The sequence below is a fragment of the Venustampulla echinocandica genome, assembly GCF_003357145.1.
Source record: "Venustampulla echinocandica strain BP 5553 chromosome Unknown scaffold_1, whole genome shotgun sequence".
NCBI classification, from domain to species: Eukaryota; Fungi; Ascomycota; class Leotiomycetes; order Helotiales; family Pleuroascaceae; genus Venustampulla; species Venustampulla echinocandica.
The window spans coordinates 2,949,013-2,974,433 of NW_022474206.1; the positions used below are offsets into that span (position 1 = coordinate 2,949,013).

General features: G+C 49.8%; 10 protein-coding genes across 10 annotated transcripts; 5 read left to right on the top strand and 5 right to left on the bottom strand.

Moving 5' to 3' along the window:
- Positions 1-119: 119 nt before the first annotated feature.
- BP5553_03498 (Uncharacterized protein) lies at positions 120-971 on the bottom strand (the record flags this gene model as incomplete). Its single annotated transcript, XM_032012121.1, has 1 exon — positions 120-971. The coding sequence occupies one exon, from the start codon at positions 969-971 to the stop codon at positions 120-122; it is 852 nt and encodes a 283-aa protein (XP_031871814.1).
- A 352-nt stretch (positions 972-1,323) lies between these two features.
- Positions 1,324-3,637, top strand: BP5553_03499 (uncharacterized protein; the record flags this gene model as incomplete). Its single annotated transcript, XM_032012122.1, has 6 exons — positions 1,324-1,523; positions 1,684-1,971; positions 2,030-2,515; positions 2,566-2,710; positions 2,781-2,928; positions 2,991-3,637. 6 exons carry the CDS (start codon positions 1,324-1,326, stop codon positions 3,635-3,637), a joined length of 1,914 nt encoding a protein of 637 aa, XP_031871815.1.
- A 365-nt stretch (positions 3,638-4,002) lies between these two features.
- BP5553_03500 (Uncharacterized protein) lies at positions 4,003-5,668 on the bottom strand (the record flags this gene model as incomplete). Its single annotated transcript, XM_032012123.1, has 3 exons — positions 4,003-4,493; positions 4,653-4,997; positions 5,077-5,668. The coding sequence occupies 3 exons, from the start codon at positions 5,666-5,668 to the stop codon at positions 4,003-4,005; spliced, it is 1,428 nt and encodes a 475-aa protein (XP_031871816.1).
- Positions 5,669-6,833: 1,165 nt separating this feature from the next.
- BP5553_03501 (Uncharacterized protein) lies at positions 6,834-9,709 on the top strand (the record flags this gene model as incomplete). Its single annotated transcript, XM_032012124.1, has 2 exons — positions 6,834-8,420; positions 8,504-9,709. The coding sequence occupies 2 exons, from the start codon at positions 6,834-6,836 to the stop codon at positions 9,707-9,709; spliced, it is 2,793 nt and encodes a 930-aa protein (XP_031871817.1).
- A 911-nt stretch (positions 9,710-10,620) lies between these two features.
- On the top strand, positions 10,621-11,921 carry BP5553_03502 (uncharacterized protein; the record flags this gene model as incomplete). The annotated part of the gene is made up of 3 exons (XM_032012125.1): positions 10,621-11,566; positions 11,624-11,665; positions 11,719-11,921. 3 exons carry the CDS (start codon positions 10,621-10,623, stop codon positions 11,919-11,921), a joined length of 1,191 nt encoding a protein of 396 aa, XP_031871818.1.
- A 345-nt stretch (positions 11,922-12,266) lies between these two features.
- Positions 12,267-15,073, bottom strand: BP5553_03503 (Beta-glucosidase; the record flags this gene model as incomplete). The annotated part of the gene is made up of 5 exons (XM_032012126.1): positions 12,267-13,046; positions 13,104-13,823; positions 13,875-14,190; positions 14,478-14,940; positions 15,001-15,073. The coding sequence occupies 5 exons, from the start codon at positions 15,071-15,073 to the stop codon at positions 12,267-12,269; spliced, it is 2,352 nt and encodes a 783-aa protein (XP_031871819.1).
- A 951-nt stretch (positions 15,074-16,024) lies between these two features.
- Positions 16,025-17,550, bottom strand: BP5553_03504 (Uncharacterized protein; the record flags this gene model as incomplete). The annotated part of the gene is made up of 2 exons (XM_032012127.1): positions 16,025-16,504; positions 16,576-17,550. 2 exons carry the CDS (start codon positions 17,548-17,550, stop codon positions 16,025-16,027), a joined length of 1,455 nt encoding a protein of 484 aa, XP_031871820.1.
- Positions 17,551-18,649: 1,099 nt separating this feature from the next.
- BP5553_03505 (uncharacterized protein) lies at positions 18,650-20,724 on the top strand (the record flags this gene model as incomplete). Its single annotated transcript, XM_032012128.1, has 4 exons — positions 18,650-19,158; positions 19,217-19,230; positions 19,284-20,110; positions 20,188-20,724. 4 exons carry the CDS (start codon positions 18,650-18,652, stop codon positions 20,722-20,724), a joined length of 1,887 nt encoding a protein of 628 aa, XP_031871821.1.
- Positions 20,725-21,703: 979 nt separating this feature from the next.
- On the bottom strand, positions 21,704-22,885 carry BP5553_03506 (Terpenoid synthase; the record flags this gene model as incomplete). Its single annotated transcript, XM_032012129.1, has 2 exons — positions 21,704-22,088; positions 22,140-22,885. 2 exons carry the CDS (start codon positions 22,883-22,885, stop codon positions 21,704-21,706), a joined length of 1,131 nt encoding a protein of 376 aa, XP_031871822.1.
- A 1,509-nt stretch (positions 22,886-24,394) lies between these two features.
- On the top strand, positions 24,395-25,352 carry BP5553_03507 (putative cell division control protein; the record flags this gene model as incomplete). The annotated part of the gene is made up of 2 exons (XM_032012130.1): positions 24,395-24,817; positions 24,885-25,352. The coding sequence occupies 2 exons, from the start codon at positions 24,395-24,397 to the stop codon at positions 25,350-25,352; spliced, it is 891 nt and encodes a 296-aa protein (XP_031871823.1).
- Between the last annotated feature and the right edge of the window lie 69 nt (positions 25,353-25,421).

A 25,421-nucleotide genomic window follows, 5' to 3' on the forward strand; every position in this document is an offset into this window, starting at 1 on the left:
TCTCAACATGACGGAGGCACATGATAGGGGTTATCGGAAACTAGCCTTAATCATACCTCAATTCTTACCTCGTCTTAGAAGAAAATGATGAAGGTCAGGGCCTGTGAAGAGGAAACTGATCAGTTTCCAACACTAGCAGACGCTGGTAATTCGGTCCCTACTGCAGCTGTAGTACCAGCATCAACTGGTAAAATGACTCCAGTAATCCATCTCGCCTCATCTGAAGCTAAAAACCTAACAGCGCATCCAGCATCCCAGCCACTTCCCTCCGTCCCAAGCAAGCGTCGATTTCTTCGTGCCTCTCTTGCCTCCTCGCTCATCCCACCTGCGTACATCATAGGCGTATACAACATCCCAGGGCACACACAGTTCACCCTGATGCCCTCTTTTGCGTGATGAGCTGCCATCGCACGCATCATATTAACAATTGCCCCTTTGCTGGCCGGATACAGCAAATGTGGAGTGCCGCCTCTCAGCCCTGCCACGCTGCCCATATTCACAATCGCCCCTCGTACCTGTCCTGTGTTCTTTTTCATAGCAGGAATTGCAAACTTAGCCATCAATACTATACTACTAACATTCAACTCCATCCACTCCACCATGTCTACCTCTACAGCCATCCCTTTCGCACCGCCAATCCCAACATTATTCACCAAGATGTCCAGGTGTCCAAACTCAGAAACTGCCATGTCGACCGCCTTCTCACAGTCTTCGGATTTGGTAACATCCCCGATGAAAGCGATTGCTTTCCCTTTCGTTTCAGCCTCGACCATCTCGACGGTGCGATTAACCCAGTCCCGTTGACGATCTACGCAAACAACTGATGCTCCTTGCTCCGCCAGTAAAATGGAAATCGCGCGGCCATTGCCAATACCGCCACCAACAGACCCGGCGCCAGTGACGATGGCTACCTTGCCAGAAAACGAGGCGCTAACGGGTCTCGATGTCTCTACAGGAACTTGATCCGCCATAATTTCTAGATTTCCGGAGACCGTCGAACAATGGCAATATATATCCTTATATATATTGATACCACATAGTCCCTTGACTAGACGTTATCCATGCCGTAGCACCGCCGATCTTGAAAGACACTAGTTCGGTAAAGCCCTGGCCCTCGGCGGATACTGAGACCATCGATGATTGCCACTGATAAATAAACAAGACGTGCAGTGGAAGCAGAGGATAGACCTAAGGACCATTTCTTGGACATACGCATGTTAACTTAACCAATCATCTCTAAATGAGAACGAGTAATCTTTCTTTTCGGTTCATCTTGATTTTTAGCCCTGTGGCATAATAAGTAGGCGGACTCTTTTGGCCCGAATGGCCGGAACTGAACCGGAGCCGGAGCCGTACGCCCCGGACCAACCGAGCAACGACGACGACCTCGATCACTTTCTCGCATCAGGAAGACTTGACCCGGCTCACAATTCAACTACTTGGTCAATTACTGCCCAGTCAGTATGGAACGCTCATCGAGATCAGCAGCCGGATCAGCCTGCCAAGCGTGTCGCAGGCAAAAGGTATTCCCTCGGCGTCTAGCCCTCCAATATGCCCTGCTATTGGCTTACCCACTCAGATGAAATGCATTAAGGAACCGGATTCTCCTTGTATACGCTGTCAAAAAACTGGCCGTGAATGCGTTAAAGTCGTTTCGACCGGGTCGCCTGCTCCGCAGCGTAGAAGACGAATCCCAGCTACATCGCGAAATCAGACAACTGAGACGAGATATCCAGAACAACCCCGTCATCTACCCCAGGACCCAGCGCCTTCAGGGACGCCACTTGCTCCGATATTGCCCAGTATCTTCTCCTCTTTGCCATACCCCCATATTGGCCGCGGCTACGGTGGCACAGGGCCCCAAGATAAACAGCTTTGTGACAACCTTCCAGAAACATCAACGGCACGAGATGCCCATGGAAGAACTAGTGGCCGCATCTCGACAGAAGATACTATGCAATTAATTGACTTGTAGCCATTATCATCTGATTTCAAGAAAGCCGGAAAGGCGCTAACATGGGTTATATAGGTTCCGCGATAGGCTTCTTGTGACGGTACCAATACTCATCCCCGCCGATTATGAGGACGGTGAAAGACTCATCGCAACATACCCCAACCTTGTTTCTTGCATATCTTATGTCACTGCTAGATACATACCCGGCTACGAGGAGGTCAGGGATTGCCTGGTCCCAGTTGTCTCAGCGTTCCTTCAAACCGCATATAATACTAAAGCAGCTAACGCGGAGGAAGAATTAGCCACAATGCAGGCTTTGATAATACTCTATGTATTCGCGCGGTCGAATGTGATTGAGCGGCCTTCAGAGTCAATATTTTCAAACAATATTAGCTTTTGGTCAATCAAAGCTGCGTGCGAGATGTTAGCTATGCAGCTTAGATTACATCGATCAAGTGATGGCATCAGGCGGCAGCTACAACTAGGAAACCCTCTGAAGAGGAATGATACATGTGTACGGAAGTATCTGTACTGGCTTTGGCTTTATACAACAGCTCATCAGTATGTTGATGACGCATTGACCATCTTCAACATGGTAACGAAATGGACAGCGTCTCTATTGCGACGGGTACACCACCAAGTATAAACGCGGATGCTTCCATTAGAGCCGCTCCAACCGTTCTACAAAGCATTCAATCTAACGATGACGTTCTTATTACACTCCGCGAGGCCCAATTGTGTCTGCTCTGGGACAAAGTAAATTTATTCTCCATAATATTTCAGTATTATTGAATGCATTATGCTAATTCGTGTGCTGGGACTATAGCTTGGCGAGAAAGACCCGAGTCTCAAGGAGTGGTGGTGCTCCATAGACCACGATGATGACTCAACAAGCGAAATGCCACCTATTACCTTCGAGGATGTCGATGCCGCGCTCAATGAATGGAAAGCCCAGTCATCCTCAGACCGTATAAGTTAGCCAATTCACTAACTCTTCCTACAGCAGAGTTTCCAGTGCTAACACTATTATAACTAGGTAATAGAAAAGGATTTATGAGCCTTAGCCCGGAGTACTACTTCCAATACACCCGCTTCTGTCTCAATACCCACTTCATCCGGCGCTTAGCTTCAGTTAATATCCAATCTCGCGAGGTTGAAGCCATTCAGAGGTCTGTGGACTCCGCTGTATCTGTCCTAAGCATTTCCGGCCGCCTCGGCCCGGCCAAAAGAGACCAGCTGCGTTACTCCCCGGGCTTTCTGTTTGTGACCCTCTCATTCTGCTCATCATTTATCCTAGAAGCTATACAATTATTCCCAACACTCTTCCCGGACCCCGCGTTGGAGCTTGGCCTTATCAGGAAGATTGCATCCTTTATGAGGGACCTAGGTGTCGACAGAAGTCATGGGGCGTCTGCGTGTGGGCGTTCAGTGCTCCGCAAACTTGACGCAACTATTGAACGCATCAATCGAAGACAAGCACCTGCCGTAGCCGCTCAGAGAGAGCCTGGAGCTATGGCCATGACGCCAGCTACGAGCGGAGTCGACGAACCATCTGAAAGTATGGTGCTTAGCGACTTCGATCAATATTATTCAAACTCTATCTTCGATTTTCCTGGGCTCGTAGATGGTCGCATAGAAGGATCCGAGTTTGATTTTGGGTCGCTGAGGTATCCATCGAGGTAGCACCACTTGATGGGCACGTTGCGGTAAAACCCATGCGCTTCTATACAGTGACTGAGAGACTTGCTCTTGCTGGGGGGTTTTTGAGGAACGCTAGAAGCATAGAGGCAGATAGCGGCGAATAGCGGCGAATACAGATGTTCGATGAGGACGATGTGTATCGCGATGGGAGGTAAGTGAGTATTAAAGGTTCCGATTAATTGACCTGTTTTATACATACTAACCCGGCCCCTTGGCGCAGGTGTACGACTATAGCCTCACTGGCTTGACAAGTAGCGGCACTCAGAAGTCATAATTCCCACTCGAAATGCACCCCGATTCACAGCGGTGAATATGTACCACATATAGTTCCTCCATGTCACACCCCCCTATTTTGTAGTGTCCTTGTCGCCCATTTCAATCCCCCGTTCGGCCTCCTCAGTATGCTCCATCATGTCCTTAGCACCATGCACCGTCTCATCGCCAAATAGCGCAGCCGTGCTCTCCAGCGTCATCTGGTTCGTCTCCTTCAGCGCCACCATGTAGAACACACCGAGCGCTACCAGGCACGCGATGAAAACGGAATAATACCTCCACTGAATGGCGTCGAAGGCGTGCGGCGTCACGAAGCTAAGCCAGATATTGGAGACGCCCTGAAAGAAGTCGCCCACGGCAAGGCCATAACCGCGCAGGTGGACCGTGAAGTACTCGGGCGGTATGGTGTGCAGTGTGCTGTTGAAAAAGAGGGCGTACAGCGCTGAGAAAATGAAGACGAAGGCGACTCCAGCCTCAGCACCTTGCTCGTTGTGCCCGTCGCCGTAGAAGCGCGAGAGTGCCATTAGTAGTGAGAGCGCGATTGCCAGGGCGAGACAGCCCACCCCTATACATCGTCAGTGGCTGTTGATATAATGATCAATTGTGGGTAGGACAACGTACACATCGTGCGAACTCGTGGCCATTTGTCCGCAATGAAAATTATATTTAGGATTTGGCCCTGTGGACTATAAGTATTTGCCATTGTGGAAGTCGAGCGATTAACTTGCCGTAAAGCCCATAAAGCTATAGCAAGCTGTGATTAGGAGCGCTTTCTGGCCGGTGAATCCTAGGGAGGCATAGAGGATGGACTGGTACTGCTGGATGACGAGAGTGCCCGAGAGGCATCCGAGCTGTAGAACCATTATCGCCACCGCTGTACGTTTGATATTCCTTTTGTTAAACAACTCGATCAGCGCGTAGCCGAACGTTCTGTTAGTCCGCTGCACTGCCTCGAGCCGAATCTGCTCGCAGATCTCGAATCTTGAACGAATGAAGAAGTCCTCGTCCTCGTTTGAGTAAATATTTCGCATGCTCATGTCCATATCTTCATAGCGCTCCTTTTGGGCCACTAAATAATGGTAATCCATGGTCAATAAGAGATATGCTGCGGAGGATGCCCCCATTTCGGGGAAACAGGATTTACTTACACCATCGAGGGGATTCTGGCAGGAAGACAGAAAGTCCCATGAGAATAGCGGCGGCGGGAATCTGCAATGCAAGAGCCAAACGCCAAGTTACGTCGCCAGCAGCAAAACTGCACGAATATCCGACCCAGCCGGCCACCACGTATCCAAATGAGATAAGAAGGCCGAAAATGCCAATGAGCCTGCCGCGCTGTGTCGCCGGTGCGATTTCGGCGATGTAAACTGGCACAGTCGGACGCAGCATGCCCAAGGCAATACCCGCAATGGTGCGGCCGACAATCATTAGGGCAACGCCATTAGCAGCAGTTTGGAGAACGGATCCGACGATGGTGAAGAAGGTCGAGATGAATAAGGTCCATTTTCGTCCCAGCTTCTCTAGAAAGAGGCCGCTAATGAGATTGCCAATGGCCCCGCCAACTGCTGCCATAGAGACAATAGCGCTGATGAGACTGGTGGTGTTAGGCGTCCCCGGCGGATACATGAAGGTCTTGAAGTTCTTTTGGGATAGGACGGAGGCAACAATTCCACTGTCAATTCCAATCACGAGTCCCCCAAGGGAGATCGTCCAAACGTAAAGGAGGATTCGGCTGGACATCTTTCGTCTGAAGGACTAGTACAGGAGGATAATAGGATATAAAGGAGGAAGAATGCCCTGCGAGGCTGATCTGAGAAAGCGAGAGAGGTGCATAGGTACCTATCTATATATTAGTAGAAAGGACTAGCGCTCGTTCAGAAGAGTGATTCACCAAGGCTCTGAGATGTCCCAATAGCTTCTCCGCTCTCCAGGAAGACTTCCCCGCGTTTTACCTCAAGCCCTACTCCACTTGACCGGCTGACTTTCTGGGGGTTTATTAGGGGTTGTCTATGAGATATGAGATATGAGGTTCTGTCTGCATGTCCTCGGCAAGCTATCCGTCTAAGCTTGCCAAACACACCCATAATGAGCGTCCGGGTCCGAATTCCGGTTCGGACCCGGACGCTATGTCAAGCCGGCGACCTAAGTGTGTGGATACCGGTGTGGGGAAGTTCGATGTGGAGATTTTTCTCACCGTTTACTCCGGAATGCGATTTGCGACGGGGCTCACATTAGGTAGTGCCAGCACTACCATACTGTCGGATAGTAGGTTTTCGAGAGGGTGATATAATAATCCTAATAAAATAATATCACGTTTGTACGGCTATCAGTCTATCACTAAGGTACATTATACGCCCACTACAGTAAGATACTACACAATAGTGATATTATCCTTACTGCTCCCAAGGCTCCCCAACCCACCTACTAATATTACGAAAGCCTCTATCTGATGGTAAGGTAATAAGTATCCTTCGCTTCAATGTTACCACGAGATTAGGCCGAGAAGAAAGAGAGCCATCTAGACTCGGGCTGATACATCGCTCTAGAAGAGGCTTATATCCCGAGGGGAGTTGCTGGTGAATCAATACGGTCGACCCCTAACCACATCCCTCCAGAAGCTATTTTAAAGCCGTTAGGGCAGTCTACTTTGTTACCGGACTTCCGGACCCGGGCGACCACTCCGGTGGGTTGGCAGGAATATGAGAATCTTGCCGACTGCTCGGATGTGTTAACCGGGTCTCTTTGAGCCTTTGAGATTAAGACGGTTAGCCCACATTTAGGGAGTAGATGGTGCCATAGACCCATCTATTCAATTTGTTTAGTCTGGTCTGCTGAAAGTTTACATTTCTTACATGTAATGCTTCGTTACTCCATCGACTTCCCTTGAACTAGGCCAATATTACCTATGTCTTCAGCTTCTCACACTCCAAATATCCGCCAGACAATCATCATGCAGAGTAGTCCAGTCCTCCACACCCAATTCCTATCAGAGGTATTACCCCAACCAACTCTTTCCATCCCAAGATTCGAGCATCACCCCGATGGCTTCGGACTCAACCATCGTCGTCCTCGCATCTCATGGCGGTTCTCCCATCCGTCAGATGCTAAATCCGAGGCGGTGAATTCTTGGGTTCAGAGTGCATATGATATTGAGATTAGAAGACAAGGCTCTATGTACACCAACTCGTATCATGTTGAGAGCTCAGAGTCAGTGCTCGTGCCCTGGCCCGGGAGAGCTCTAGATTCCGCAGCAGTCGCAGCAGTACGAGTTAGGAGCTACGGAGGTACAAGCGGTATCACCGGCTGGTCCCCTTGGGCTACAGCAGAAGCCGCGCTCCTAGAAGAGGGAAGATGGTCTGCACCGCCGATTGCGCCCTCCAAGAAGTTCGAGAAGGAAGATACGACTCTGCGTCCAGTGCGATTCCGCAAGGCGTTCTCTCTGCCCCAAACAGATGTCGTTAAAGCTAGACTTTATATCACAGCACTTGGTTTGTATGAGGTTTATCTCAACGGGACCCGCGTGGGTGATCACGTCCTCGCCCCTGGCTGGACGAGCTACTCGCATCGACTCGCATACCAGATGTTCGACGTCACGGCTTTGCTCTCGCAAGGAAACAACGTTATTAGCGCCGAGGTTGGGGAAGGCTGGTATGCTGGCTTGATGGGCATCAGAGGAGGGCAGAGATTTAACTATGGCAATGAACTTGCTTTATTGCTTCAACTGGAGGTTATGCTTGATAACGGCGAAGTGATTGTTCAAAGGACGGACGGCACCTGGAAATGCCATCCAAGTGCTACTATCACGAGCGAGATATATAACGGAGAACGCTATGACATGAGCCAAGAGCAAAGTGGTTGGAAGCTGCCGGATTTCGACGATGCTTCCTGGACCTCTGTCAAGCTGTTGCCCATGCCCTCGGCCGCACTATTTGCATCAGATGCTGAACCAGTTAGGGTCACCCAAGAGGTCAAGCCCGTTTCTATCATCACCAGCCCAAGCGGGAAGACGATTTTTGACTTTGGCCAGAACCTCGTCGGCTTCGTGCGTATTCGAAAAGTGGCCCCGCGGAGCGAGGTGTCCATAGTGCATGCCGAAGTACTCGTCGACGGAGAAATGGGCATGCGACCTTTACGTGCGGCTAAATGTACAGATACTGTCGTGACGTCTGATACCGCGCTTCTCGGCTGGTGCCCGAAGTTCACATATCACGGCTTCCGCTACATGCAGCTGAGTGGGTGGCCAGAGGGGGAAGAACCGTCAATAGAAGACTTCACCGCACTAGTGATACACACCGACATGAGGCGTAGGGGTTGGTTCAAGTGCTCGAACCCGCTAGTAAATAAATTGCATGACAATATCGTGTGGGGCATGCGTGGAAACTTTGTCAGCGTTCCGACAGATTGTCCTCAGCGGGACGAAAGGTTGGGGTGGACCGGCGATATACAGGTGTTTGGCCCTACGGCGAGTTTCTTATACGATACCATGGGCATAGTAAGTGATTTTCGGCACTTTCCCCTTCCAGATGGATCAAGGGGCTAGCACATCAAACCTAAGCGGATTGCTAATCTCTGCAGCTCGGGAGTTGGCTTGAGGATCTCTCTGCGGAGCAGATGGCGCACGAAGAGAAAATTCCACCCCTTGTCTGTCCTGACGTTATGGCGGATTTCTGGACACCAACACCCCAGGCGGTATGGCATGATGTTACGATCCTCACACCATGGGATCTCTACCAATCTTCTAGTGACCTCGAAGTGCTTCGCAGGCAGTATCCCAGCATGGTCGCATGGCTAGACACCGCCATCCGCCGCGGCACCGATCGCCTCTGGGACATTAACATCTGGCAGCTCGGCGATTGGGTCGATCCAGCTGCACCGCCATCTGAGCCAGGAAACGGACGGACGGACGGTGTGCTCGTGGCCGACGCCTACCTCGTTCACATCACAACGACGATGTCGCGGGTATGCTCCGCCCTTGGCCTCGAGGTCGAGAGCAAGCTCTACGCCTTGGACGCCATAGTGCTAAAAGGCGCCTTCCGCGACAAATACATCACACCCCTCGGAAACCTCGCCAACTTTACACAGGCGGCTATCGCGCTTGCCGTCCAATTTGACCTCTACCCGGGTCTTGCGCAGCTTGCGACCGCGCGCCAGAGTCTTGTGCGCCTTGTGCACAAGGCACATTACCACGTCTCGACCGGGTTTGCAGGAACGCCCGCTATTCTGCCCGCGCTGACCAAGGTAGGTGAGGCTCCCCTGGCGTACCGGATGCTGATGGAGAGGCACTGCCCGTCATGGCTGTACCCCGTGACAATGGGTGCGACGACGGTATGGGAGCGATGGGACGCACTACTGCCCGATGGCAGCTTGAACCCGGGGCAGATGCTCAGCTTCAACCATTACGCGCTGGGTGCCGTGGCGGCGTGGTTGCATAGCACTGTGGGTGGCATCAGCTCTGTTGATGGATGGCGGACGGTTGTCGTGAGGCCTATCCCTGGTGGCCGTATAGATCAGGCGGAAACACAGTTTGATGGGCCATATGGCAGGGTGGAGTGTAAGTGGACAGTTGAGGAAGATAAGTTTAAGATGGATCTTCTAGTGCCGCCAAACTCAAGGGCGCAAGTTACACTTCCTGCCGCGCAGAGGGCCGGGGAAGAGAAGACTGTTGCGGTGGGATCAGGAAGCCATGTATTCGAGTGCTCGTACGAGGCTGACGAGTGGCCGCCTCGAGCAACGTTAGGATCTTATTCCGGTCCTAGAGGGACGGTCTGTGGCTGTTCCTGATGTTGTTACTACGGATACTCAACGGTCTCGCCAAGGACTTACCACTACTCGATAATCAAGGCACCTACTATAGATGATCTGTAAATAGAATCGTTCGTCTCTTTAGTATTTAATATACGAAGGGAGAGACAGTAGAATTCGTCTGCATAGTGACGGCTACCGACCTACCTCGAAAGAATGCTCCTACGCTTTTGACGGCGCGGGCTTCGCTAGCATCGATATTAACCAGTGTATTTGCGTCGTCTTTCGCGGGAGTTTGCCAAGGGCAGTCAGGTTGGCCCTTAAACTTGTGGTTGATCGCCCAGCTCAAGACAAAGGGGGAGGCCATTAAGACTGGACACAACTCATATGGTATGGTGGGCTGATTAGGCGTACAAGTGCCGTTTGTTTGTTATGATGATTCGAAAGTCGGCAAGCCGCCGTTTTGAAGTTGTCAAATCCATCAGCTGATCTCGCCTACCTCCTTACTATACCTCTTTCACACAAACAACCCATCTTGCCGAACCCCTTTACCTCCTACATGAATGTTTTGGCAGGCCGAGGATGGGTGCGAAGACAAAAGCAGTGTGAGCGCACCTAGAAGCACTGCTAATGGGCGATGTGCCGCATTTTCGAGACTGCATGACGAACGATACTCGAGCACGGAGTACATCGACTTTGTAAATCACTCGTAATCACTCGTAATCACTCGCCCGGTCCTTATATATACCTTATGTATGCCTCGCGTGCCCGACCACGACGCGAGTGGCGTTTGTCTAGACCTGGCGGGGACACAGGGTTTATGTCTGAAGCATCGCGGCTCGATGCAGCTGAACAACGCAACATGCTCAGCCTCATGTCCTTCATAACGCCATGGTTTCCCGACTTCTGCAAATCCGTGGTGATTGCCAGAACCTAATCCAACAACCAAGATGTCCCCAACGACCTGCCCGGAGTTTCCCATGAACTGCGGGGCGTTGCAGCCAAACCCAGATATTGCAGGAGTCGGGGTGAGCGCTCTTCCTCTCAAGCCCACCTCAAGGCTTACTGGCTTATTTAACCACTCCAAGGTTTATGTCGCTTTCATCGCATCGGCGGTTATCACGCTCGCGGCCGCAGGCTTGAAGTTTTTCTGCGGAGGTTCAGGGAGACCCTTTACGCAAAGGCTTGATGCAGCATTGAACTCCCTTATTCTTGGTCTCGCCGACCAGCAAATGGTCACGGGTCTGGCGATTCTAATCGGTGCTCTCAAAGGCTGGGATGATATCTCCGCATACCACTACAATCTCATCGTATACATCGCATGGTTCTCCAGTTTCACTCATGTGGTAGCCCTTCTCTCCCTCGACTACTTCACTCGAAAGTCCAAAGCCCTGCAACTATTACGCGGCCTCGGCGTCTTAGCCGTCTTCGCACTCTATGTCTTTGCGCAAAGACGCTCAAGGACCTTTGGAAACACAGCTGGCTTGCTCGCAAAAAGTTCGGGCGAGTTCCCCGGTGCCGCAGCGTCGTGTCCTGCGCGCTGTAGTGTTGAGAAGCACGCCTCGACTTTGGATGAGCGTTTTCGCATCACTGCCCTTGTCGTACTCATGGCCATCGCGCTTTTTGACGGCGTTTGGAATGCCATTTATAAAAAGCAGTCCCCTGGCTCACTTATCTCATTTATATTAGGCCTCCTCATGCTAGCAGCTTTCGGTTTGGCCATCATGTCGCTGGTGTTCGGAATATCTGGCGCCATGCACATACGTGATTTAGGCAGATATCCCGGTCTCTTGGTTGCGGATAATTTTGGCGATCAGAGCTCGTGGTCTTTTGGGCAACTTGTTGCCGTTATATTACTGATCTTGCCTTTCTTGGCCGCTACCGAAGGATTTCTTGGTCTGTGGGCATATCTTTAATCGCTCGCGAATGGACCTACTGACGATGAAATTTTAGAGGAACGGACGAGACAAAATTTCAGAAAAGCAAATGCTAATAGTACGAACTCTAGCCCAAGCCCAATGTAGATATCACTAACGAGTATACTTTAGAGAAGATTGCAAGTACACAGCTCGAACTAGACAAAGACAAGAGAGCAGATGTGGAAAGGCTTGCAACAATCTCCAAGGAGGACGGCTCTCAGGTAACTTCAACTGGAGCTACGGCTGTAGAGCCCACTATGTTTCTAAGGTCCGTACCTTCAGCGGAGCCACAGGAAATCACTCCGGCTGGCGGCCGGGTTACACCGAGGTGACCATCGAAGTTATATAAGGAGGTAGATTAATGAGGTACATTTAGCGGGGGTTGATATCCGTAGAAACAAGGCTAGAAACAAGGCTTATGTCGGTAAAGCAATGTTATCTGTTGTATAGTCGTGGGTGCCCCATTCCTGGATCTCCTATTTAGGCAATTTCAAAGTCTCAAAGCGAGTTGATTCGAAAGTTTCACTAGGCATCTCGTAGGTAATCTAGTTGGTATGCTCGAGTCAACCGGGTACCGCCGAATGGTCCGCTCCATGTCAACCTCGATGAAGGCTCAGCCGAAGAGAGAACGCTTTTATATTTATGTTCTATCGCATAACCAGAGAGCTGTGGCCCATTTACAGCCCATTCCACCAGCTCGTCTTCTCAACCTCAAAGGATCCCCTCAACTTGGGGTTGCCACTGCTCGTGCCCACGAGCACCTGATATTCATCCTTCTCCATAATCCATGCATCCCGAACTTCATCCCAAAAGCTCGCTGCATATTTTGTCTCAACGAATACCTCCGCCGTCTTGCTCTCCCCCTTTTCCAACCACACCTTCTGGAACCCCTTCAGTTCCGTAGGTCTCTTGATGCTCGGGCTCTTTTGTGCAACATATACTTGGACAACCTCTGCACCGGCTCTATCCCCGGTATTGGTCACCTTAACGTTAATCTTCACGTCCTTCTCCGTCTTCTCAACCTTCAGGTCAGATAACTCGAAAGTTGTGTATGAGAGCCCATGACCGAATGGGAACAGAGCAGGGTTATCAAGCGCTTCGTACCACCTATACCCCACATATACATCCTCGCTGTACAACGTCCTCCCTCTCTCCGTACGATAGCTCAAAAACGCAGGGTTATCCTGAATTCTCTTGGGGAAAGTTAAAGGTAGCTTCGCGCTAGGGTTGACGTCTCCAAACAAGACATCCGCAATGGCGTTACCGGTTTCATTGCCGCCGTACCAAGCGTGGATCAAAGATTTGATAGAGGAAATCCATGGCATGGTGACAGGTGTCCCGGATTGCATGACTACCACCGTGGAGGGGTTAGCTGCGGCGACGGCGGAGATCATTGCATCCATGGATCCTGGAAGGTCCATGCTTTGTCGGTCGGTACCCTCGCTTTCCCAGTCGGACTATAACAATAAGTGGGTGCTCAGCGGAAAGAGGGACATAAGGAGAAGATGACATACATTTAATCCGGCGCATATAATGACCTGATCCGCTTCTTTAGCCATTGCAGCAGCATTACTGATCTCCTCATCCGCATCAATAACTTTCGTACCACCAATCCTCAACGCTCCATTCCCGAAAAGCACATTACTTCCCTGGTCCAGTTTACTTGCAGGAGAGCTGATAAACTCCACCTTGATATGATACTTTTGACCTTTCTTCACCGCCACCACACCCTTCTCCTCCACCGTTCCGCAAGAGAAGAACATTGTTCCCTTCGTCTGTTTCGTCTCATTATCAATAACTAGCTTGTCATCAACGTAGAGTTTCGCAGCTCCATAAACACCAAGACCTAGTTCGAAATCACCGTCTTCTTCAGCTGTGAGATATCCCTCAATATCAGCCCACCAGAGGTCGTTCTTGAGTTTCGAGCACTTATAATCCATCATCAGAAGCTCTGTCTTGGTGAGGACAATTTCGTCAGCGACCTCTCGGTCTTTCACAGTGGGCGGGTCGTTGTAGGCTCGGAATGTGACCCCAGTTTCTCCCTTCGATGTTTTGAGGATGGTACCAATGAGCGGCAGTTCTTTGTGCGCGTAACACCCAACGGTGAAGTCGGGCGGAGATGTCAGTTGTGCACTAATACCATCAAAAGGAGTAACGGCATAGTATGCTGCTAGAGCTGCAGAGCCACCCCCATGATACGTTGCCACTTTTGCATTAGGGCCGATGATAAGTGTCTAAATATCTCATATCAGTCCCTATTCCGGCACCTACAATGGACCACTTACCTTCTTATCTTTCGACAGGGGCAAAATATTATCCTCGTTCTTCATCAGCACAATAGATTCCCCACCAATCTTGCGCAACAACGCAGCCGTCTCAGGAGTATCCGCCGCCTTCTCCTCGGCATACTCGGGTATCTTTGCTCCAGCAACACGGTTGATGAGCTTCAAGATATTGCGAACTCGCTCGTCTAGGACGTGTGGGTGGACTTTTCCTACGCCTACGGCCTGTAGGAGGGCTCCACCACGCCATTTTGTTGTGCCGGGCATTTCTAGGTCCAGACCGGCGTTTACGGCTCCTGAGGTTGAGTATGTTCCCCACCTATTTTCTAGGTCAGAAAGGAGTTTGAGGATAAGAGTTTAGGGGGGAGGGCTTGCCAGTCGCTCATTACCACGCCTTCCCAACCCCATTCCTTTCGCAAGATGTCCCGGATGATTTTAGGGTTCTCACTCACGTGGAGCCCGTTTATTTTGTTGTATGCTGTCTATCATCCCCAAATCAGTATTTCATTGCTACCGTCGTGGTCAAAAGCTGGCAGAGGATATCAGAAAGGAAACGAGTCAAAACCAACCATAAAACAACCAGGCTTCGAATCCCGAACAACCAACTGAAACGGCAAGGCATAGACCTCCCTCAACGCCCTATCCGTAATAATTGCGTTGGTAGCGTTTCTCTCATCCTCCTGGTCATTACACACAAAATGCTTGATGGTTGCAACAACACCTGTCTCCTGGATGCCATTAACCAAAGCCGCTGCCCCTAATCCTGCCAACACGGGATCTTCGCTCAAACTCTCAAATCCTCTTCCACCGAGGGGAGAACGCTGCATATTAATAGTTGGGCCGAGAATAACGTGCGAGCCTTTGGCTTTGCTCTCCTCTCCCATGGCCACGCCGGCCTTGTGGAGTAGTGAGACGTCCCATGTTGCGCCTAGAGCGGTGCCGCAAGGGAAACAAGCTGCTTTGGTGCCATTGAAGAATTTAGTTCCACGGACGCCGTTGGGGCCGTCGGATACACGGATTGCTGGGATATTGAGGCGCTTTACGGGGACGGTGTGCCACCAGTCAGCTCCTGGAGGGATATTAGCTGGTTGATTGATTTGAGTGAAGGGATCGGAAGAGGGAGTTTAACCTGCTAACAGGGAGACTTTTTCCGCGGGAGTTAATTTGGAGAGGACATCTTCTACGTCGAGTGTGGTCGTCATATTGGGGAGAATTTGTCTTGTTTGATTCGGTGGGGGGGTGGGCGGCGGGGGGAGATTGGAGAGGTATAACAGCTCGGGAGCGGTTCAATAGAGATATGAGGTATATGGGGCAATTAACTTAAAGAAGAAACGAAAGAGAAGAAGGAACGCGGTTATTAATACATCAAGGGGAACAAGAAAGCTGGATGATGAGGTAGGAACTCCGGTCCGAGACTCGCAGAGAGCTCTGCAAGCTCCAAGCTCCCCCTGCGAATACTACTCGCTTTGTCCTCCGGGACGAGTAACACGGCTGCATCTTGCATAGTGCTAGTGTGCACTTCATGTATTATTAGTGGCCGGCACGGCTGGGTAAGTCTGTGAGCGGCAACGTTTGCTTCTCAATGGTTGAAGTGGAAAGAGAAGATATTAAAGATGGTGTCTCATTGGAAGGGCGGGTATTCCTCGGGGAAGATAGCATATCTCGTTTGGCTATTCTTCGGAGAACCAACGTTTGTATCGCGTGGTGGCGGGCAGGAGAGCCCAGAGTACAGAGTAAAGTGGGGTGTGTTGAAGATCATGGAACAAATTGCGGGAGTGCGAGCCGATAGCGTAGCTTATTACGTGAGTTGGGTTGGGTCTGATCTGAAACAAATCGTGTTACCAGAATGGAATTTTGGAGAGGAATGACCAAGTGCTTTGTGGGCCACAGGAAACCCTGCAACTCGTATCACTTCACATCATATATATCTATTTTGAGGAATAAGGATATTCAAGGCCAATTCAGATCATTGAATGAATTGTGGATTGTGTGCTAAAGTAGTATTGACATGACTATGACCGAGGTCGATATATCTGACCACCACCACCCCAAGCTCCTGAACTTTTAGTCTAGAGCTGGATGAACGGGCTTGAAGAAGCTATCCGTCCCAAAAGCGAAGCTTAAGCGTGCGTATCCCATCTCTGAAGCACCCATTATTGTACATCAGCATTCCTCTCCTTGCAATACTTCTCCACCTCCTTCGTCAACGTCTCTTTCTGCACAAACACCATATCCATAACGGCCGCACACTCCTTCCCTAACTTCGTCCCATTCGCCTCCCACACATCCACCATGCCCTGTATGACAGCCTGCAGCTGATTCGGTAACCAGGTGACTATAGGGCTCCCACCGGTCGCAGTAGGATGAGCTGTCTTTTTCAAGATATACTCACGTGTGAAACACCAATGTCGCCATCTGAAATCGCGGACCTGGTTCAACGCAAGAAGATAGAGCGCAGCTGATCTAGTGTCTTGAAAGGCGTATGATTTCAGAGAGAGATGGCCGGAGCGAGCTTTGACATACTCTAGGAACTCACGGTGGTTGCCGGGGCGGTAGGATCGGAAATCTTGTAAGATGCTGGTTAGAGGTGTGTCAGGCATGGTAATCTCAAGTAAATTATCACAGAGGGGAATCTATGATTCTCGGGTTAGCCATTTGCACAATTAAAGCTAGTGTTAAAGTCAGAAAGAAGGAACGTGTGTACCATGCTGTCATTTGCCCCTGACTCGCCGCGAAACGACAAAGGTTCCTCGGAGACACCTTCATAGACAACACCATGCGGGAACATAGATTGGCTAGTAATCCCGAATATAAATGTGCGGAAAGAGGTATAATCTCCAGGTTTGCTCTTTGCCCACATACTCTCCATTACTGAGTTTACCTTCTTCATACTAGTCACGACTTTCTCCATGCCAATGTTGAAGGCATCTCGGTCATGGGCTTCACATGAATCGAGGGCGGACATCACACCATCGATGAGTGGACCGGAGTTTTGTACCATATCGACGTGCACGAGAACAAAACCTGCCTCGGAGGATTTGTGATCGAGCCCGTGCTCAAATGCACGGATGAGACGAAGATTATCGTAGTCAAGACCACGACTTGGGTCCTCAAGGCGATAGTTGAAGAGTGCGTACGACCCAGCGTACTCCATGAAGGGTTTGAAACCAGCTCTATATTTCGACACATTATTAGCCACAATACTACATCTATATAAATGGGTAACTTGCAGCTCAGCACATCGGGATATGGGTAATGCGATGACTGATGGGAGAGTCTGACGGCCAAGGCCGTAACTCTCTCCCTTCATAAACCTCTCGTGGCATGGTTCGAGCAGATAGCCGGACGCCAGGAAGGAGTAATCACGGTACACGGCGTTCATCAGAGGGAGATTGTCCTTATACTTCTCGATAGAGGCGGTGAGATCGGGCAGCTCCTTGAGAACGGTCTCGCCTAGTGTGGCAGTTGCAAGCAGACCTGGTGTTCCCTCCAAAGTCTTGATGGGCATGCGGGATAGGATGGACTCCAGAACATCGAACTCAGCTGGAAGCTTGACGATTGGTTCTTGCCGTGGTAGGAATCCACGAGTCGTTGAGACCATGAACGCTGGGAGTGCCATGTCATCTGGCTTTGTGTCGCCTAGGACGTTGAAGTCCAACGACGGAGCTGAGGAACCCATGTTTTATATTATAAAGCGGAAGTGTAATGTAACTTGATGAGAACGTGAGGTAATTTGATGAGAAGGTTCACAGGAGTAATGGGGAAGCTGCTGTTGATGAAAAGAACACAAAGAAATCTGGGGGTTTTGGGAGAATTTCCTGCTTTTATGGGTTTGTGCCCGTGGCCGGAATTTGATCCGGCCTCGATGATGAATGACCTCCACTTGAGGTTTGAGCATGGTTCACGAACGGTTTTGATTGCTAACACAAACAGATGAGTGGCCACACCTTCTCATGCATAGTCGATGCCAATTTGTGATGTGTAGAGAGGAAGCCCATTTCGACCTCTTGAATAAGGAGAAGGAAAAGGGGGGGATGGGTGCGCAAAACACGTGACCATCTAGACTTGATATCTTTCCAGTGAACTCCATATCTACCTATAAGCAGGTAGTTCTTAAATATATCATAAAACGAAGATTTCCTTGAATCCCATTAGAATCCCCTAGTCAGCGAGCTCACTTTCTCTTATTCTTGATACAAGACATAGCAATCGCCATTATTGAAGGTGATCAGCATTTCGCTAGAAGGAAGAGGAAGTTTGATGCCGGTGAGCGGCTAGTTGGAACAAAGCCCGAGAGTATCCGTATCATTCTTGCTGATTGGCCTGGCCGGAACTCCAGCCGCGCTGTTCGTCGCACCAAGCCCTTCACAACGTTGTAGACGGGAGGGGTAGCCAAGAGCAAGCGCGAACTAGGGAAACAAAACAAATTGCAATCGCAAACGCAAACGCAAACGCGCCGCCCCCAAGATAAGACGGTGTGGGGATCCCTTGGGCATTGAGGACAGCCTAGAGAGCTATGGACAGTGGACAAATGGACATATATACGCGGTGGCGAGATGAAGTCCCTGATTAATAAATCCTCGAATTGAGTGACGGATGGGACTAGGATTATGGGGTCCGCACAAAAAGCTAGTACTAATTAGGTAGGCGAGAGTCGTCAGAAGATCACGTGGAATGCATCCACGTGATACCCCTTGGTATGATCACGACCAGCAATTCAACTCGATCTCAGCACGATCATCATTCTTTCCAGTGGTCCTTGACAACTGCCACCCATAATGCTCGACTATCTGTCTCTAATTGCCTACGGCATCCCAATCTTATATTTTGGACCGTATCTATTATCCTATTTCACCACGTTGTTCGCGTCTCGACGTTTTGCAAAGACATCGCCCATTCCAAGTGTTACCGTTTATACATGGCGGGACTCGATACTAGTTTGGTTATTCTCGCCATATATAGCGCCGTTCTTTGAGTGCCTCCCATTCCGTCTGGGACACTGGGTGCTCTATGTGAAACGAGATTTCTCGTGGTGCACAAAGGGCGACTTGGCCAGGAAGGAAGTCGGTGATGTTTACTGGGCTGTTGGCCCAGGTGGTGCTCAATTATGGGTGTCCGATGCAGATTTGATCACCCAGATTGTCCACAGACGCAATGACTTTGTGAAGAGAGTTTCCGATTATGCAATTCTAAACATTTTTGGTTTTAACGTTGTTACCACCGAGGGAGCTTTATGGCAGCGACATCGAAAAATTACTGGGCCGCCGTTTAATGAGAAGAATAGCAGGTTTGTCCTCCCTCATCCAGCATCAAGATATGAGGATACTTTGCTGACCAGCCTTTAGCCTCGTATTTGATCGTAAGTACGATTGACTTCCTAAATTATTTTCTCTTTACTCCAAGTACTCTCAGCGCATCGCAAATCTCCATATTCCTATCCCATGTTAGTTCAGCAGCTTTTCGGAATGCTAACTGTAACCCCCAATCACGAAGGCACCCACGCCCAGGGAAAGGCAATGCTGGCATCTTTTACCTATGATGCCGAGGGAAACGAATCACCCGCAGGGCAAGAGCCCGTTGTTGAAGATCTAATACACTGGATGATGACTGTTACACTCAATGTAATATCCAGTGCGTCGCTCAATATCAACGCAGTCTGGCCGATTCATTCCGTTGCTGCGAAGAACTATAAATTCAAGCCTCCATCCGGGCATAACAACAGCAACCTAGTACAATCAAATACCGCGGGTTTGCCATTTCAGGAGAGTTTCGATACCGTCATGAATAATATCCGTATTCTCATCGCATTTCCCGCTTGGATTTTGCGCAACAGTCCTTTTAAGATAATGCGTATCACACAGCAGTCATCTGATCATTTTTCGAAGTATATGCACGAATTAATTTCTGCCCACAAGGCTAAAATTGAATCTGGTTCTACAGACGGTGATAGCTCTTCTGCCCCAGGAGATTTACTAAGCAGTATTGTGAAGGCCAGCACCGGCAATAAGGGTACAGGCCTTAGTGAAGAGGAGATGGTTGGGAATATCTTCGTTTTTACGTTGGCTGGCCACGAAACGACAGCAACTACGCTTCAATCCGCTCTGATTTTACTTGCCTGCGAGCCGCAGGTTCGGATGGAGGTACAGAAGGAGATTGATGAGATATGGGCAGGAAAGAAGACTGGAGAAGATCTCACGTACGATGATTATGGGAAGATGAGGGTTATAATGGCGCTTATGGTAGGAGCGATTTCCCTCCGCTTAATGAAGAACCTATTTCCTGCTCTTTCTGGAGCCCGATTTTAACCTTTTCGCAGTTAGAAACCCTTCGCGTCTACCCACCGGTAGTCATGCTCCCCAAAATAACCACTGCTCGCAGCAGCGTCACATACAACAACCAAACCATCTCTATCCCCGCCAATAGTAGAGTATTGATTGACGTGGTCTCCGTGCAACGGAACCCAAAGTACTGGGGCCCCAACAACCACTCCTTCGTCCCCTCACGCTGGCTAATGCCCTCCTCATACACCCCACCCCCGGATTCAAACAACGAGTCCCCCGCGCATGCCAACCTGTTCTGTCCTCCCAAAGGAGCATTCATTGCTTTTAATGGTGGGTTTCGAGCCTGCTTGGGCAGAAAATTCGCTCAGGTTGAGTTTTGCACGCTGATTTCGGTGTTGCTGAGGGGACATAGTGTGGAGTTGGTGAGGGAGAAGGGCAAGGGATGGGAGGAGACGAGGGCGAAGGCGCTGGTTGATTTGGATGATAGGCGCACGGGGGTGGCGATGAGGATGAATAAGAAGGTTAGGGTTAGGTTCGTGAAGAGGGGGATGGAATCTTCTCCTTTGGCATAGAAGGCGAATGGTGCGATCTAATCATCGTGTATAAACTGCCTATCTATATGGTGTGAAATAACTCGAGATACCCATATGTAAACCCAAATCTACGCACCGTCGAATATGGCAACCTACTAGAGCCCCCGCCCTCGTGAGCGCTGTAGAAGACAAACATCATGATAATAAATCCAGACCGCAATAGGTAGAAACCTATACAGCGTTGAATCACGGCTTATGATCCACCAATCCCCTTCGCCGGCCGGCACAACCTCGCTAGTAACAGACGGTAAGTATATATATTTTAATAATAAATGTGCATTTAACGACAACGTAGTTCTTTAAGACCCCACAAGTGTCACACGACACTCATATCGAGGAGAAATATAACTAGGTCTAGCGGCAACATTGAACTGGCAGAGATTAATTGGCTGTGAGCAATGAACTCTTTTGCTATTTTAATCCTTCCTTCCTTTTTTTGGTTTAGACTTGTTTTGACTTTTCTCTTTTAGGGGGATTTCCTTTTATGGTGGGGCGGATAAGCGAGGTAAAGTACATAGGGAGGTTGCCACGGCTTGGATTTGGAAAGGAAGGGGCTTAGTAGGAAGGGGTTTGTGTAGCTATGAGGTAGATACGTAGGGTACTTAGGCATGATATTATATCATTTTTCCATCGCCCATGATAAACTTATTTCCCACACCTTTAGCCTCCAGCCTCAGTAGTTTTATGCAATTGAGTGATAACTACACCTGAGAATCTACCCCGCTAGACTGGGGAAATTGGTTAAATTAACTAGTATATGGCAAGCAGTATGCAATAATGGATTGACCAGTAGCTATCGTAATGCAATGGGATATCAAATAGTAATTCGCCTCAGCTAAACGCCCCGCATTATACCGCCTCGTACGTAGTTCAATGCTATCTGCCACCATTCTCAAGATGGCCCAGTTCTGACCCTCAATAACCCTGTTTATCAACCCAAGCCTCCCATATCATAAATTCATGAAATCGCCATCTTATCAAGAAATTTCAAAACAGCTTTCCCCTTATTCCCACCATCGTCCAGCCCCTCAACCAATTTCTTGGCCCGCTCCATCAATGTGGTTAGCACTTTCCGGCAATACTCCAAGCTTCCAGTGCTTTCCATATATGTAACGGCGTACCGTTTCACTTGCTCATCCTCGGTCTTCTGCTTAAGGATATTCAGGAGCTGCATGTTCTCAGGCCGCGCCCGTATGCTGTGTATTATAGGGAAGGAGAATTTCCCTTCAGTTAGATCTTCGCACATGCCTTTGTTGGATGTGTACACTGGGGATGAAATGTTGTGGTAGTCGTCGCTAATTTGGAAGATGATTCCCATGAGGTTAACAAGAGGAACGCAATCCCTGTGAAATATTAGTTGTGTGCTACATAGTGAGGGAATGAGTAATACGAACTTAAGATTCTTGCTCTCGGCTTGCATGAGCTTAACCGCTAATCTGAACAAACCGCCCGTCTTGTTCCCAACCATCTCGAGATAATCATCCTCGCTCGGACAAGTCAATGTGTCTCTCCAGAACAAATCCATCCCCTGGCCCCTGTGCAGATTCAACAGCTCTTCAGTATAAATATTGATAGCTTTCGGATTCTTCAGCTTGCCAAGCTCCTGAAGTGCGAGGAAGTAGACATAATTGGCCGAATTTATCGTTTGCGCAGTGCCAAAGATGCTATGTGCAACTGGCAGTCCTCGACGCAGCACGGATGAATCTTCGACATCATCTACGAGTAGCGAAGCCGTATGCAACATGCCCACCACCTTCGTTATGATCTCCAAACTCTCTGGCGGGACTTCCAGCCATTCGTTGAACGCAGCAATCAGCTGTGATCTGATATCCTTTCCCGGCTGAGCGATCAGGTACTCGTAAGGACCAACTAAGATCAGCTCCTTCTGTGGCGACCAGCTGCTCCTCCCATAAAATGCAAGGTCGCTCTTTTGGTATTTGGATGGATCAGGAGCGGGGCATGCTGGTATAGCTGGGTTAACAGAATTAGGACTCGAGAGTGATTGCTTCCTATTGCTGATCCAATCCCCTTCTTGTACATTTGCTCGAAGCACTTGTTTTGGCGGCGTCCCGAACAGTCCATTCTGGCCCGAAGAAGATGTTCGGGGTGGGATAGCGTTTGGGGATCGTAGATGCTCCATTTTCGCTTTTGAGGGTCCGACTCCTGCTCGTGCGGATCTGTTTTCGGACTGGAACATTCGAATGCTCCTCCTCTCCTCCCACGAAATCGGGTTGGACTGGAGAGCCAGGCTGCGCAACGACGAGGGAAGTAAGACAGATATAGTTAAGAGGTATCCTAAGGGAGATTTTTCGTTCACGGAGGCGACGTAATGGGTGCCTATATAAGGAAACTTCGCAGTGTCGGTTAGCCTTGCGCACCGCCACGGGTTCCGATTCCTTCAGCGGACTCACATCTGACTTCTCATATGCATATAGCGTCTTCAGATGTCCTCAAGGGATAAGCGAGATTATCGTCGCGCTATAGGTTCTTTATAAGTTCGAAGGAATGTGCCTGATGGCAACGGAGGCTGTAAAGGAAGCTGGGGTGGGGGCGGAGGGGCAAGGCTGAATCGAGTCGAGACGAGCTTCAGCTTGAGGTTGGGCTTATAATAGTTCTGCGTGGTACGAAGTATGTCGGGGGGTTTTGCTGCGAGATCGAGTCTCGTTTATCTGCGATTCGAGATACAGACAGAGACAAACTCGATGATAGCAGCCGAGTACTATATTATCGACCTGTGGGTGAAAGGAACAGCGTGCTATGATGGTTTGATCGCCTCCGGAGCATAGGTACGTGGCCGCCAAACGTCACGACTCACTTGCCGCACCAGCTGCAGCTGCACCACATTCTTCGCAATGCCCACTGACCTGCGTTTCTATAGGCGACGGGTGGGCGAATATAGGGAGGAGCTGGAGGATTTATGCCTTTGCACGACGTTCAGAAGGGATGATGGAGCTTTGGATTGCAGTCTGAAGCAGTTTCAGCCGATCGACGGGAGCCATGGATACGTAGCCCGCGTCTTCACATGCTTGTCCCTATAATAAATAATACGAGTATGCGAGAGACAACCACCACAGGCAAGGTTTGCCAGCAGCGATACGACATTTAGATCCTATGCTGGCCACGATATGAACTTGAGCAATTCCTAGAACAACGATACACACTTCCTCCGGATATGTGGACGGGAGAGAAGAAAGTCGGATTGATATCTCAATAAAAGCATTAATCAGTCACGCTATTCCTAAAACACCGGAATTCTGCCAGCTGACCGCTCGTGCCACCGCGTGCACCGGGAGCCCGAGACGAAGCATTTTACCCCGTCGCCGAGACGGAGGACGACCACCTTCAGAGTACACAGTGCGCGTTGCCGTGTGAACGAGCAGCAACCCTTAGGATCCGTGATATATCAACTCACGGCCTCAAATTTCCCCCGTTTCCCTTTCTACCGCAAGCCCCAGCGCCCAAACTCTTCACTTCATATTCATGTATTAATACTGCTCAGCGTGTCCTTGTTCTTTGCTCATCTCGTCGCGGCGCACTCTTGGGAAATCCATCCCTCACACCGCAAATCAACAAAACAAACAACTCGAGTCTGCAACTGCATCATCCCCCCAATCGAAGAATAGAAAACCAGAAAAATTAGAAAACAAATATGGAGGCACTACTCTCTCTCGCCTTCGACAACCTCTCCTCCTACGACCAAGGCAAGATCCGTAAAGGATTGCGCCAAGTCGAAGGGCTCCTCGCCCAGATATGCCTCTCGACAACCTCAGCATCGCCGAAGAGCGCGGCGGAGAAACGACGCTCGATCATCGACCCCGGAAAGGAACCGCCGCCATTGAAGGCGCTCAGCGAATTAGGCGGCGATCCTGCATTCCGGGAGTTCTTCAAGTTGCAGGATGGATTCGAGTGGAATGTGGCCATGCGCTTGGTCAACTGTCTAGATCGGTTGCTAGGGAAGTCGCATGATGGGCAGAATGACCTATTGATTATCCAGACGCTGGATCTGATTCAGGGCATATTGCTGTTACATCCCCCATCGCGCAGCTTGTTTTCGCGGGAGTTATATATGAATGTGTGTATATCTCGATTTTACTACTTTGTCTCTTTCTAGTATACTGATTAGATGCGTATTGGGATAGCACCTCCTCGACCTCCTCGAACCTGTCAACTGCCCTGCGATCCAATCCGCAACCATCATCACATTGGTCTGCGCCCTGATCGAAACTCCGGCAAACACCCGCACGTTCGAAAACCTCGAAGGTCTTTGGACCATAACCTCGAGCTTCAAATCGCGCGAAACAACCCGGGAGGTGAAGCTCAAGCTCGTTGAATTCCTATACTTCTACCTCATGCCCGAGACTCCTTCTATACCCTGCGCGAACTCAACCGTCTCCGTCCCCGCAATGTTACAGCGCAGTCCGAGCAAGTTAGCAGGCGCTTTCAATCGAACAGATACAGGGGCCGGTAGGAAAAGATCCGATAGCGAGACCGAGGTTACTAGAACGACCGAGGAGAAGCAGGCTCTTCTAGGCAGGTTTCTAAGTAGTGTGGATGATCTGGTGGCAGACTTGAGGGAAAGTACGCCTTTTGGAGGCGCATTGTCATAATATCCCTTTGTTGGACGGCATGGTTTGGCGTTTGAAAATTGGCTATGGTTGGGGCGTTTTAATGTATTT